The sequence below is a fragment of the Bos indicus x Bos taurus genome, chromosome 13, assembly GCF_003369695.1.
Source record: "Bos indicus x Bos taurus breed Angus x Brahman F1 hybrid chromosome 13, Bos_hybrid_MaternalHap_v2.0, whole genome shotgun sequence".
NCBI lineage: Eukaryota > Metazoa > Chordata > Mammalia > Artiodactyla > Bovidae > Bos > Bos indicus x Bos taurus.
The window spans coordinates 59,102,529-59,118,320 of NC_040088.1; the positions used below are offsets into that span (position 1 = coordinate 59,102,529).

Sequence of the window (15,792 nt, forward strand, 5' to 3'; positions counted from 1 at the left end):
TGGAGGGAGACTGGCTTTGTGGCTATCTGAACTTTGTTGCTACCATGCTTCCCCCACACCCCTCCCCCAGAAATGGAGATTTGCAACGGGGGCCAGATGGAGGAGTGGGAGAAGGTAGAGTTGACCAGAGTCACTATGCAAAAATTAAAAGACTTTCACCCTCCCTGGTCTGTTACTGTTTTCAATACAGTGTATGTTCTGACCTTTTAAGAGCCTAGTTTAAAAGTCAAGGAGCTTGTAGTAAAAAGGCAGGATCGGTAAGTATAGGTAAGCAATAAAGTATGGATGATGTACCCTTGGATTAGCTTTAGAAGAAGAATATGAAATAGTTTTGAATCTTTCTATGATTCCTGTGCTCTGTGGTTTTTATTTATCCTTGTTTTGTTCCAATAGAGATATAATTGCCATTTAACATAATATTGGTTTCAGGAATACAGCATAATGATTTGATATATGCATATATTGTAAAATCATCAGCACCAGAAGTCTATTTAGTTAATATCCATCATCACATAAACTTATACCATTTTTTTTCTTGTGATGAGAACTTAATTTATTCTCTTAGCAACTTTCAAATATACAACATAGTATTGTTAACTAGAATCACCATGCTGTACATTACATCCCCAGGACTTATTTATCTTATAACCGGAAGTTTGCACCTTTTGAGCTCCTTCACTCATTTTCCCCTCCACCTCAGGCAACCACCAATCTGTTCTCTCTATGAGTTTGGCTTTTTTTGTTGTTATTATCTATGTTTTTTAAGGTTCCACATATAAGTGAGATCATGCAGTATTTGTCTTTCTCTCTCTGATTTATTTCACTCAGAAAAATCCCCTCCAGGTCCAGCCATAGTGTCTCAAATGGCAAGATTGCTTTCTTTTTATGGCAGCATAATATTCTGTTATGTAAATATACCGTATCTTCTTTATGTGTTCATCCATTGACAGACTCTTAGGTTGCTTCTGTGTCTTGGCTATTGTAAATAACAGTGAACGTGGACTGCATATATCTTTTTAAGATAGTGTTTTGATTCCTCTGGATAAATATACAGAAGTGGAAATGCTGGATCATATGGTAGTTCTATTTTTAATTGTTTTGAGAAACACCTCTGTATTGTTTCACACAGCAGCTGCAGTAATTTACATTCCACCAACAAGTGCACAAGAGTCCCCTTTTCTCCACATCCTTGCCAACACTTGTTATCTCTTGTCATTTTGGTGACAACCATTCTAATAAGAGGGAGATGATCTCTCATTGTGGTTTCAATTCATATTTTCTTGATGATTGATGCTGAGCACCTTTTCATGTATCTGTTGACTATTTGAATATCTTCTTTGGAAAAATATCTACCCAGATCTTCTGCGCATTTTTTAATTAGATTATTTGGGTTTTTGCTATTGAGTTGTATGAGATCATTTTATATGGTGAATATTAACTTCTTGTCACATATATGATTTGATATATTTTCTCCCATTCTGTAGTTTGCCTTTTCATTTTGTTGGTTGTTTCTTTTGCTGCGCAGAAGTTTTTTAGTTCAATGTAGTCCCAAATTGCTTATTTTTTCACTTGTGCTTTAGAAGTCATATTTTAAAAAACACCATTGCCAAGAGCTATGGCAAGAAGCTTTTCCCCTATATTTTCTTCTAGTTTTATGTTTTCCTGTCTTACATTTAAGTCTTCATCCATTCTGGGTTAATTTTGTGAGTGGTATAAGATAGAAGTCTAGTTCTATCCTTTTATATGTGACTATTCAATTTTCCCAGCACCATTTATTGAAGAGATTGCCTTTTCTCCATGGAATTTCTTGGCTGCCTCATCAAGTATTAGTTGACCATATTCTTGATTCTGTTCCATTCTGTCTCTGTTTTTAATCCTACTACCATACTGTTTTGACTCTATAGCTTTATAATATAGTTTGAAATCAGGAGGTATAATTCCTCTAGATTTGCTCTTCTTTCTTAGGATTGCTTTGATTTGGGGGGTACTTTGTGGCTCCATATAAATTTTATGATTGTTTTTTATACTTATGTGAAAAGTGCCATTGAAATCTTAATAGAGATTATATTGAATATGTAGATGGCTTTGAGTAGTATGGACATTTTAACAACATTAATTCTTATAGTCCATGAACATGAAGTTTTTTTCCCTTTACTTGTATGCTCTTTGATTTCTTTCATCAATGTCTTGTAAGCTTTCACTCCCTTGGTTACATTTATTCCTAAATATTGTACTGCCTTTGGTGATATTATAAATGAGATGCCTTTCTTTTTACTCTCACAGATAATTCGTTGTTCATGAATAGAAATGCTACTGATTTTTATATGTAGATTTTGTATATTGAATTTTCATTTATCCTGAAGCTAACAAAAAAAGGTCCCTATCAGAAAACTACCATAATTGAACTCTTACCCTTAACTAATTTTCCATCTGTTTCATCTCAGTGCACCTTATTTCTAGGAAACCATCCAGACTTCAGATAGAAAGGAATTATGATGTCAGGGCACAGCACTGACTTATCTCTGCAGTGGCCTTGATCTCATACTCGGTTCCTTGTTGCCCAAGTTCCCTCTGAGACATGCTTCAAATCTGTCTGTTACATGTAACATGCCAGTGTTTGGCCATTAAGCTGGAAAAGTCATGTTTTGGTAACCCAATCATTTACTCATAAAATACATGTTTGATTTTCTGTGCCTAGGAGCCATCACAGATTTCCAATGGAAATAGATGAGTCCTTGACCCAAGGGGAGGATCTTTAGTGGTTATCTTATGTCCCACCATGGTATGTTGATTGTGGGGTCAGATAACTTGTCTCTTTAATTGCTGGGTCTTCTGATCAAGATAAAGTTACTCAAGGAGCTTCATCTACACTTGAACCTAATTTATTTAATGAGATCTTGACCTCAAGCAGATGCTCTCAGAGGATGAGATTTTTTGAGGCCTTGAATGAGGATGAATGTATTTTGCATATGGTAAAAATGGAAAATGTTGGAGCCAGAGGGCAAATATATATATATAAAGCATTTGAGAAAGTCCAATATACATTTATGATAAAAGCTCTCAGCAAACTGGGAGTAGAAGGAAACCTTCTAAAGCTGATCATGAATACCTATGAAACATAACTGTTAGTATATTTCATGAAAGGCAATGTTTTAAGTCTAAGGTGAGAAATGAGACAAGACTCTGTTCTTATAACTTCCATTAGACATTGTTATTTAGGTCCTAGCTAGTACAATATTCAAGAAAAAGAAATAAATGGCATACAGATTGGAAAGGAAAAAGTACAACTGTTTTTATTCCCAGATAACCACAATAATTTATATAGGAAGTCCTAAGGAATCTACAAAAACCTACTAAAATTATAAAGTGAATTTAGCAAGAATGCAAAGATCAAAATAATGTGTTTCTATATACTAGCAAAGAACAATCAAAAACTGAAACTTTAAAAAACTCGATTTACAATAACATAAAAATATGAAATAGTTATGGATAAATTTTATTAATTATGTACAAAACCATATGAAATACTGAAGTTAAAGACTTAAATAGATGGAGAAACATACCATGTTCATGATTCAGAAGATCCATGTTGTTTAACTTATCTCTGAATTGGTTTGTATATACAAGCCTAATCAAAATCCCAGTAGGCCTTTTTTTTTTTAAATCAACAATCTCCCGAAAAATGTATATGGAAATTCACAGACCTTGGTTAGCTAAAATGATTTTGAAAAAGAGCACAGCTAGAGAAAGAACTCCCATAACCTGATTTTAAGACTTACTGTAAAGACACACTAGTCAAGATAACATACTACTAGTATATAGATAAACATATAGATTGATGGAATAGAATAGAAAGCCAAGAAATAGACTCTTTGGGTCCTATATGATGAACTGATATCTAACAAAAGTACCAAGACAATTCAAGCAGGAAAGGATAATCTTTTCAACAAGTGATGCCGGTATAATTGGATACTTCTAGGCAAAAAATGAACCTTAATGCTTGCCTCACATCTCATATAAAAATCTACTTGAGATGATTCATGAGCATAAATGTAATAGTTAAAGCCACAAATTAATAGAACAAGGCCAAGTAGGGATCTTCCTCCTCCTCCTCCTAAGTCCTCCTAAGTCGCTTCAGTCGTGTCCGACTCTGTGCGACCCCATAGACGGCAGCCCACCAGGCTCCCCCGTCCCTGGGATTCTCCAGGCAAGAACACTGGAGTGGGTTGCCATTTCCTTCTCCAATGCATGAAAGTGGAAAGTGAAAGTGAAGTTGCTCAGTCGTGTCTGACTCTTAGCAACCCCATGGACTGCAGCCTACCAGGCTCCTCCGTCCATGGGATTTTCCAGGCAAGAGTACTGGAGTGGGGTGCCATTGCCTTCTCTTAGTGATATCAAATTTGGCAGAGATTTCTTTAAATACTGTAAGCTGCATTTTATCAAAATTAAAAACTTTTGTTCTTCCAAATATTGAAAGAAAACAGAAAAGGTGAGCTACAGAGTTGGATTATCTTAGCAATAGTTTTCACCAAACTGATCTCTATATGCAATAAAATTCCAGCCAAAATTACTATAAGGCTTTTCATGGAATTGACAGGCCTATTTTAAAATTAGTATGGAAGGGACTTCCCCGACCTGCCAGTGCAGGGGACATAGGTTCAATCTCTGGTCCAGGAAGGTCCCACATGCCATGTAGCAACTAGGCCCATGCACCACAACTCGAGAGCCCAGGAGCTGCAACTGCTGAAGCCTGCGCACCTAGAGCCGGAACTCTGCAACAAGAGAAGCCACCACAAGAGAAACCCACGCACTGCAGCTAGCTCCTACTTGCCGCAACTAGAGAAAGCCCTCAAGCAGCAATGAAGACCTAGCATAGCCAAAAATAAATAATAAATACAATTTTAAACAATGAAATTAATATGGAAGAACAAGGGTCAAGAATAGCTAAGAAACAAGGTGAAATAATGACATGATGGAGTAGGGAGAGACTTCTGTGAGTTATTAATATAAATTTAAGGTAATTAAGACGTCATGGTCCTGGGACATGGACAGAGCTTTGGGAGGAAATTGAGAACCCAGTAGCAGAACCAGACATGCATAAATAGTATCTGTCAGTACCGCAGATCAATGCAAATAGGGTTGAATTTTCACTAAAGATGCTTGACAATTGATTAAACAGTTGCCTAAAATAAAATTGGCTCCCTACCTCATACCATGCATATCCATTTTGTATGAATTAAGGATTCAAATATAAAGGGAAATTTTCTTTTAATTTTAGAGGAAAATTGTGTAATCTCAAAGTAGAAATTATTGCCTAAACAAGACACAAAATAAACAAGGTGTAAATGGAAAATTAAAAGTTTCAGGGACTTCCCTGGTAGTCCAGTGGCTAGGACTCCACACTTCCAATGCAGGGACCCGAGTTCAACCCCTAATCAGGGAACTAGACCCTACATGCCACAACTAAAGATCTCATGTGCCCCTATTAAGACCTGGTGCAGCCAAATAAATTGATTAATTAAAAAAAAATCGACCCCATGAGAATTAAGGGCCCCTTTTCATCAGAAGACGTCTCAAAGAAAATTTAAAGATCTAGCCACAAATTTGCAAAAATATTCACACCATTTATGTATTCACAAAGCTGTTTTCAAGAATATGTGAATAACTCCTTCAAATCAATAAGGAAAAGACCACCCAATAGAAATCTGGGCTGAAGTTTTTAACAGGCCCTTCACCGAAGAAGAAACCCAGTGACCAATGAACATTGACTGAAAATGTACTTGGTCTCATGAATAATATAACAGTACCAAATGTTGTTAAGTATGTAAAGAATTCTCATAAACTGCTGGGGAATATGTATGTTGTTGCAGAAACTTTGGAAAACAAATTTGGGTTATCTGCTGAAGCTGATCATTCTCTTAACATATGCCCCAAAGTTCTGTTCCTAGGCATATAACATCACCAAGGAGATCCTAGCACATGTGCCTAGGGGAACAGGTTCAAGAATATTTAAAGCCATATTATATAGAAAAGAAGAAACCTGAGATTTCCCAAATGTTCATTGACAGGGAATGGATAAATACATTATGCTGTACTCGTACTCTTGAATAGTATACAGCAGCAAATATGAATAAACTGCTTCCAGTATCAACATGGGTTAATCTCAGAAACTATGAAGTGAACACATTAAGGGAGAACACATAAATTATGATTTTTTGAAAAAGTTTAAAAGTAAGCAAAACTAAATGTGTGTATTGTTTAAGGATACCAATGGGATGAAGTGATGTCTATAAACCTGACAAAACATTAGTCAAGAAAATAAAAGGGAATTCTAAGCACAAAATTCAGAATAGTGGTTTCCTGGTTTGGAGTTGGTTATAGGATCGTGACAGTTACACAGGGAGCTTTAACACTATGGCTGTTGTTCTCTTTCTCAAGTCAGATGGTCATATTAATTTTACTTCTAACTTATATTTGCACTGCATACATTTTTGGTATATATAATTTTTTTTTAATTGAAGCATTTTAGAAACTCATTTTCTGCTAGAACCTAAATGCTTGAAGGCAGGGTTTGTGTGTATGCTAAGTCGCTTTATTTGTGTCTGACTCTTTGAGAATCCCCTGGACTGTAGCCAGCAAGCCTCCTCTGTATTATTTGTTCTAAGAGCCTAATACAGTGTGGCTGAATAGCAACACAGTGCAGTGCCTGGTACACAGTAATGTTAATAAAAACACATAAGCAAACAATTACATGTTTTCCTATAAGCTCTATTACAAAGTACTTTTTCTTCTGGGAGCGAATTTATTTTCTCTCCTAATTTATTTATATTCAATATGGTGACTTATATTCCCATAATAGTTTGGGCAGCAAAATGGTTTAAAATGCTACTCTTTCATTGCTTAAGGAAGGTTTACCGCAAATTCTCTTTTTTCATCTTTGCCAATGATAACAAATGACACGGGTCTTTAATTTCACAGGTTAATAAGCAGAAAGAGGACCTTGAAATGAGAAGAAAGTATGACGCCATAGTTGCCAAGGTTGGCATTTAAGTTTATTTCTTTCCTTTTATTCTGTTCATCTCATATTTGGGCATCTGAGTTGAAGAACCTATACACACCATCCAGAGGCTTTTCACTTTCTTGCATCTGAGTTTGAAGGAGAAAATGCTTAAAAGTGAGGCAAGGCATGTGAGTAGGAGACGAGGACCTGGGGGGTTAGAGCAGTAAGGGCAGAGTGAGAGCGGGAGGCATCGCTGGTGTCCTGACCCCCAGGCTTGGTGCCCTGGCCCTTCCGATGCCTGTCCCATGGCTTCCACCTGCCAGTCCTGCCCCCACTGCCTTCTTAGGAATATGAAACACTCCTCAAGCTACCGCCTCATCCCACCCCACAAAGATCCCACCTCCCCAGGAACTTTCAGAAATCAATGGTCTGTTGGTATGTTTGTCTCAGTACTTGAGCATCAGTGGGAGGGATGGAAAAACAGGCCCCACCCGCAGACTAAATCAGTCAGGGTTTGGGCTTGGGGGATAAGGGATGGTGGCACTGGGAGCAAAAATAGATCTAGGCCCCTTGGGACTGAAGACTTCCACCCTGTGGTTCTAGCTCAAGAGAGGAGGGCAAGGGAGCAAAAGAGAGGGAGGTGAATCTGAAACAGGAATAATGAGAATGACATTATGGTTAATAACAGAATGGTTCTTCTTCTGTGCCAGAGCCCCAGAAGCACCAAGGGGAAAGAGATCCCTTCATCCCAGTGGCCCTCACAGACTAAGAGTGCAGGTGTAAGTACTCTGAGGCCACGTTCTTCCTCCGTCGGTTCATCGCCTTCTAAGATCAAGAGGGTCAAGAGTTCAAAGAAGACTTTAAAGGAGGAGCCACCCACGGTGAGACTGGTTCACAACCCGTGACACCCTCACCTGCAGAGGGCGCTGTTAGCACCGCTGCAACCTCAGCGTTGCTCCTCTGGTCCAGCAGCAAGGCCAGTGTCTCAAACAGTCGATTCTCCTTGTCCCCTCTGTGGGCGTCTGGACAGGAGGCTCTGGCTGCTCTTTCCACACCAGCGTGTCCTCACCAGGCCCCGTACCTTACCCAGGAGGACGCCACCTCTGTGCTTAGCTTGGTGGTTTATTTGGCTTAGTCACCAAGCCTTCGTGGATCTCTGTTAAATTAGTAAGAGAAGCCACCTTACAAGCACTTTCAAGGTGTAAAATCTCGAACTCATGACTGCCCAGTATCTTATCAGAGGCTTGCAGGATCTTAGTTTCCCAACCAGGGATTGACCCCACATCCTCAGCAGCAAAAGTGCAGAATCCTAACCACTGGACTGCCAGGGTACTCCCCTAGTTATGGGAATAGTTGCATTTCTCTGAGCAACTGATCTATCCTGTGGGCACTGTGAATCGTGCACCCGGTCATAACTCCTTTTTCACACCATTTGGAAGCTTAGATGCTGATTGGTGCCACGTACTTGCAAGGTACAGCATTTCCTGGAGATAGTCTGTCCACTAGCACATTTTGGTTTCCCAGACTCTTGTTGCTGTGTGTCCCCACATTCTTCCTCCTCCTCTCACAGAGGGCAGAGTCTACCGCTCCAACACTCAGGGCAGGAGGACAGAGTAGAATCTTGCTCACTGTGTCATTCTGGCTCCAGACGGGGCAGGAAAAGGCATCAACCTGTCTCCATCGCTCAGCAGCAGGAGGCTCACCCCTTGAACCCAGCGGAGGGGAACGAGGGCAGTGGAGCAGAGGTGGAGGGAGGCAGGTGTGACGCTTAGTGGGGAGTCGCTCCATTTGGAAGGAAAGCCCGGGAGCTGAGAAAAACCCTCTCCTCTACAAGCACTTCCACTCTGCAGAGAGTTAGGAAGTATCAACAACCGGAAACCAATGTAATTTCCCAATGAGGAGAATGACACTTAGAGAATATGGTGCATGCCTGACCAGCGACTAGGTTCCAGAAGTAAGATTTTTTTGGAATCCAGGTCTGGGAAGTATTTTGGGCAGTGGGGGTTGAGGGAGGCAGGACAGGGGGAAGCCCACACACACAAGAAAAAAAAAAAAACAGAAAGGCCAAAAGCAAGTGCTGGGCTTGAGTTTGCAGTGCTGCCTGCTAACCTGGGTGGGGGCCCAGCCTTACTGGGTGAGGGGCTCTAGTTCAAGCCTAAGACTTAGGGAGCCTGTTCCAGAAACCTCTGAGCTGCCGTGAAATCAGGATGCATGCCAGGGCTCTGTGGTCTGAGGCTCTGAGATGATGGTGGGAGAATCGCAGAGCAGGGTCAGAAACCCAGACAGAGCAGCCTGGTCCCTGCAGCAAGCCCAGGGCTCTAACTCAATCCTAGCACTGCAGACTAGACACTCCAGTGTCCCCAGGTTACGGATCAAAACTGAGCTTCCAAAGTCCCAGCTACAAGGGGCAAAAATACTGCCCATTCTCCCCCAAAGAAAATGTATCATGAAGGGCAGACAAAAAAAGAAAAAGTATACCACAATGAGGAGAAAGGATATCTGAGAAAGTGTCATGAGGATTTTCTCTTAAGTGTCCCAGGCTTTCCTTCTGACCGTAATGATTGTTATCTAGATGTTTCTGAAGCTTAACAGTACATTTTGTCAGCTGCAGAGACTCAGAAGTTAATGTGTAACAGTAAGTAAAAATTGGACTGGGGGAGGGGAGAGATGACGTAAGCTGGACTTAGCATTTTCCTAGGAATTGACTTGATTTTTAATGTGAAATATATTTTTCTAGCACACTGTTATTACTTTCATATACACTTTTGTTAATGATAATCCTATTATAGTGAGTGTTCCCTTCCATCACCTCCCCATGCAATATATTCTTCACTGTAGATGAATTCTCCATATATGTACTCTGGTTATCATTTTCCTGTTTCTCAGAACTCTTGAATATTTTGTCAATACTGAAGTAGTTGGACTTCTTAAAAATTGTCTCTAAAGGGTTTTATCATCTTGAGCATGTGTAGATGACCGAACGGAGGGCTTGCTGCAGGAACATTTTACATCAGTCATTTACCTTATCTAATTAATCATACTTATTTTTTGAAATCTGTGTCATTCTGTGGGAACAGCACACGTGCTTCACTCAGTGGCGCACACGGTGATAAACGGAGTATTTAGCCAGTCTGAAAAGTGTGATAGGAACATTGCTGTCTGATTTCCGTTTATGAAAGATTTCACAACGCGAAATTTGTGTTTGGACAGCGTTTTTGTGTAAAGTTTATTTTTTGATAGCTGTAAAACATTTCAAATACTGAGGTTTCACAGAACAAGGTTAAAACTGGGTTCCTCGCTTCCCCCCCTCAGCCCTGCTCCAGGGTAATTAGTGAGTTAAGGCTGTGCCCAGTAAATGCTTCTCTGGAAGACTTCTGAGCTTCCACGGGGTCACCTGTCTGTGCTGATGGAACATATGGCGTGTGCTTGGATCTGCAGAAAGCATTAGGACCTTTCCGTGTGGGAAGTGGGACAGGGGACCGTCAGTCGTGTTCCCGTCCGTAAACTTCACTAGATACAAAACAATTTGGACAGCATAAAAAAAACTTTCATAAAAACTCTGGAACACTATTCTTTAAACAATTCAAGAACTGCACGGTGAAGTACTTTGCAATAGTTTTATAAGTATGACCATAGTCATCTTGCAAGCTAGTAATTTTTAAAAATTATTATGATTATGGAATATGGAATTATTATGGGTATAGAGTATTCTAGGTAAGGTGGATGAAAGGAAGATCTTTCCCCTATTCTTCTCCTATACATTCATTTTTCTGGATTGAATTGAATGTGAAGTGGAAAATAAACTCCATCAGAGAAGAAAATCATACAATCTGTTCATTGTTTCATTATTTTGTTATTTTTTTCCTCTGGGCTTGGCTTGATAAAGCAGGCAGTTCATAGTTCTGCAGAGCTATGTGAAAAAGCTGGCATTTTTGCTCCTTGTTGATCTGTACCCCCACCCCTCCGCAAGGTGGTGGAGTAATGCAGAGCTGGGACCATCCTGAACACGCATACAGTCTTCAGAGGCTGTCAGAGGGAATTTACTGTATTTTGATAGATTACATGCTAAGTCACTTTAGTCGTGTCTGACTCTTTGCAAACCTATAGACTATAGCCCACAAGACTCCTCTGTCCATGGGATTCTCCAGGCAAGAATGCAGTGGGTTGCCATGCCCTCCTCCAGAGAATCTTCCCAACCCAGGGATCAAACCGGTGTCTCTTATGTCTCCTGCCTTGTCAGGCAGGTTCTTTACCACTGGAGCCACCTGGGAAGCCCATTGATTATGTTTCCTAATCATATTGAATCTTTGTTTCCTAATAGGAATAACTCCTTTTTTTTTTTTTTTTTCTGGCCATGCCAAGAGGCTTGCAGGATCTCAATTCCCCCACCAGGGACCGAACCTGGGGGTCATGGCAGTGAAAGTGCCGAGTCCTGACCACTGGAGCACCAGGGAAGTCCCAAATAGAAATAACTTTCAAATGCAGAGATAACTGAAATTATACACTACAATTGTTTTTATTTTAAAATCACATTTGTCATTTGCCACTAAAGTGAATGCATCTTTAGATTCCGCTGTCAGAGACCAAAATGGAAAAATTGGAGAAATATCATATTTAAAGTTCAGCCGAAAGGTGGCTTTGACTTTTGTGTTATATTATTCTAAGTAGCTTGATGATAATTAAGTACTTATAGTATATTTGGAACTGAAAATATTTTGGTGAAAATAATCTCCAACGTCTCTTGCACAAATGAAAAAATTTTTTGTTAAAAAATCACTTGAAATGTTTTATGCTTTGCTTCTTGTTTATTTTCATTGGGGAACAATGATAACATTTTACTTGTAAAATTTATGATATCTTAGTGTAATTTAATTTAAAGCCCTAAGATATTGCTATGGAAACCAGGGAAAAAAGAGATTTGTATCAATTTTTATTCTTCTGTAGACACTCTGAACCATGGGGCAGACACTAGGTCCTGACATGTATTAATAATATTAACTATTAATAATATTAATTAATAATATCACCTGGTAGTAACAGGAAATGTCACTCAGGACCTCCCAGGGCAGTCTTCTGACTCCTCACTGCATCTTGTTGCTTTATTCCACTTTCCTGGGTTTTAGCTGTGGGTTTCTCCTCAGTTCTCCCTGGAGGTCGGGGCCAGTCTCGAACACCAGGTCATTTGGTCAGAGTCCTGAGACTGCCCAGACTTGGGTCTCACCCCCTGAGCATTTGACGTGCTGTGTCTATTCAGAGGCTCTTCCTCTTCTCTTCCTATGCTTGCGTCATTCTCCCTTCCATGCCCCTCCGCCCCCACTGCGCTGCCCACCACACACTGGCACATTCCTAGTGTTCAAAAATAGTAGCTTGCTTAGAAGATAACTAGAAAGAAATGATAATATGAAAGTCAAGATGAATGAAATTTTAGAGACAGAAGATCATCTTTCTTCCTGAGTTAGAAACATCGTTTTGATGATAATATATTTGATGGTTTAAAGAAGAGATTCAAGGCGGTATTAAATCCAGAATGAAGGGCCCAAGTTTAGGAGGATGGATGTTTGTGGAAATTGGGAGAAATTAAAGAATGTAATGACTCTTTGAGAACAAAAGGAGAAAGGGGGTATGATAAGGAATATGGTTGATCTTATGACAGCTCATAAACATAATTGTGTTTCTGTTCTTATTAATAGAAACCTTGGCTACTGATTCCAGATTTAGATTATATTTATTGAATGTTGGTTTTTAACCTGTTGTAAATCCTTAAATATGGGAAACATTTAAGAATCATGATTTCTGTTATGAATAAAACTTATTTCTTAATTTTATGGATTTTAGTTTTATATATATATAAGGGGCTTCCCTGTGGCTCAGAGGTTAAAGCGTCTGCCTCCAATGTGGGAGACCCGGTTTGATTCCTGGGTCAGGAAGATCCCCTGGAGATATATATGTATATAAATTATATATATATATACACACACACACAAAGAGCCCTGGTGACTCAGATGGTAAAGAATCTCCCTGAAGTAAATTCAAGAGAATATGAGAAATATTTTTAATGAGTTCTTTCTAGTCACAATGTTTGGTTTTCTTTGTAATAATTTAATGTACATTTTCCTACTTACTAAGTTATCTACTTTCTATTATCACTCACTTTCACCTCTATCTATTGTTTAGCAGTCCGGTGTTTGTACCTGTCAATGAAGTAACCACATAAAGACCAGCACATGTATTCCAGTGAAAGTGGAATGCCAGCAGCTGGCAAAACAAAATGACAGTTTAATGTGGACAGAGTCAGGATTCAATATAACGTGCTATAGCAGAGCTGAAAGTTCAGCTCGAACTGGAGAGCAAACACGCTAGTCTACACACGGTACTTTTTTTTTTTTTTAATGAAAAGAGAAGCTATCTTTGTGATGCTAAGAGTATTGTCTTTGGGAGAGATTGAATAATTATTTGCTTTACATAAGATATGCTTTAGCAGGGTTTTATCTCTAGTTATTACAGAGTTGATCATTATATGAGAGTCAGGAAAAGGGAGCCTTGAAAATTGGAACTAATTTTTACTGTACACGAATTTAAACACAGAATCAAATTTTAAAATAAACTTTCAACTACTGATATGACTTCAGATAGAGTGAAATAAATATAAATGTCCTTCTCAGTGGAAACTTATTTTGCTTTGCCAGTTTGTTTTCCTTTCTGTGGGTTCTTTTTATTTCACTTAATTAATTAATTTATTCAGTTATTTTTACTATTGGCCACACTGGGTCTTTGCTACCGTGCGTGGGCTTTCGCTAGTTGCTGGAAGTGGGGGCTACCTGATAGTTTTGAGCTTCTCATTGCGGTGGCTTCTCTTGGTGAGCGCAGGTTCTAAAGCTCATGGGCTCAGTAGTTGTGGCACAAGGGCTAATTGCCCTGCAGCATGTGGAATCTTCCTGGACCAGAGATTCAACCTGTGTCTCCTGCAGTGGCCGGCAGATCCGTTTGCATACAGCCCCTCCAAAGCTTGGGGCTCTTATTCCTACGGTTTCTTCAGTCCCCTGTTAACCGATGGCACTGTATGCAGTGTGTACTCCTTATGCCGTGGTCAGAGAGGCTTTTCAAGTGGATTGTGCTCTTTGAGAACAGGTAGGTGGAGGGAGACCCCAAAGTGCATGCCTTCCATAACTTGAGTGATTCCCACATATTGGAAGCCAAGGAAGGCTGATGAGAATGAAGACTCTCACTGTTTTGTTAAATTAGTGTTGCTGTGCCTCCGGTTTTGTTTTTGGTTCCTTTCCTGCCACATGGGCCTTGGGGAGACTGAGTCACTATGCTGGTGATGGTAGGTGGTAGTTTTCTCCAGGAAGGTGTGGAGACAACTAAGGGAACAATAATTTCGGTAGTTCTAGGACCACCAGAAAGCTCTGCGGGATGTGGGGACTGATGGAATAGGAGTTAGAGTTTAGTGACTAAGATAACAGCAGAGGGTTAGGGTCAAATTCAGGATTAAGTCCTGCTGAGAATTCACCTGTCAGCCAGGGGATAATCAGAAATTATCAGAAGAGGGTTCATTGATCATGATATAGACGTTCATATATTGAAATCATAATAAAGGCAACCACAGTAAGAGCTAAACATTTGCAAATAAAAAATAGAGCGTGTGAGGAAAGAGAGAGCCAGCAGGTGATTCGAATGCTCTAAATTATTTTTTTTAATTAAAATTTTTTCCATTGGTTTTATTTTTATTTACTTTTAAAAATTAAAGTATAATTGATTAAAAGTAAATTTGTAAAGTAAAACTGTAAAATAAAATAATATTTGTGAAGTAAAATTGATAAAATTAAAGTATAACACTACAGTATTGTGTTAGTTTCAGGTGAATGGCAAAATGATTCAGCTGTATTTTTTCAGATTATTCTTCCATTGCAGGTTATTTCAAGATAGTGAATATAGTTCCCTGTGCTACATAGTAAACAAATGCTCTAAATCTTAATCTTTATTTGTGGAGAGCCCAAAGCAATAAAGGCCACTACTTATTTATAACAATGAGAAAAACTGAAAACAAAACCTTTGGCTTCTGGGAAGTGAGAGTTTATGTTCATATATACTATCTGCTGTTCATATTTTTTAAATGTGCATGCTTTCTCCACGTTAAATATCTAAAGTAACAGGGATGATGAAATTAATGTTAGTATGTAGAATAAATGGCAATATGTGTGACATACTGGCATATAGTAGGCACTCAAAAAAATTATAACTTTTATGACTGTTAATTACAAATTTTGTCATTTTTTATATGTAGTAACTAATGTCAGCTACATTCTCACTGTCCCTTCAAATGTAAGTAAAGTTGGCTCAAGCCTACATTCTTCGCTTTATGGGAGCCAGAAGGGTGTCCACTGGTTCCCACTGATGCCCATGGCATCTTCTCATGGCCACTGCTGTGTTTAGGCCCCTCCTCCTACTGAAACAAGTCAGTTCCTGAGTTTCAGGGCACTCTGTCTCATTCCAGTTCACATTTTGTTGAATCAGATTCTGAACTCAACCCAATTCTTCAGTTGCTACTAAAACCACCCACTCACAGGACACCTTTTAGATGGACAAGGTTGCTGAAGGTGAGTGACAGGGACAGTTTGCATCACCCAGATACCGTTTCACATTGAATGTTGGGCATCACCCCTGGGCACATGTCACCTTGTGCCTTCACCATGCACTAGCGCCTCTCGCCTCAGGGTCCTGCCTGGCCATCCTCTCCTTTTAAAGCTCTTCTCATTGCTCAGGGCAGTGCTGGATTCCTTTCACTTTATTCA

The 15,792-nt window shown here is 39.4% G+C and overlaps 1 protein-coding gene across 1 annotated transcript in view; it reads left to right on the forward strand.

The window, feature by feature from the left end:
• Nucleotides 1-15,792, forward strand: part of C13H10orf67 (chromosome 13 C10orf67 homolog) — a 100,970-nt gene that overhangs the window by 56,792 nt on the left and 28,386 nt on the right. The window contains exons 9-10 of the mRNA XM_027558127.1: nt 6,979-7,038; nt 7,711-7,881. Coding sequence (XP_027413928.1) covers nt 6,979-7,038; nt 7,711-7,881 — 231 coding nt within the window. The remainder of the gene's footprint in view (nt 1-6,978; nt 7,039-7,710; nt 7,882-15,792) is intronic.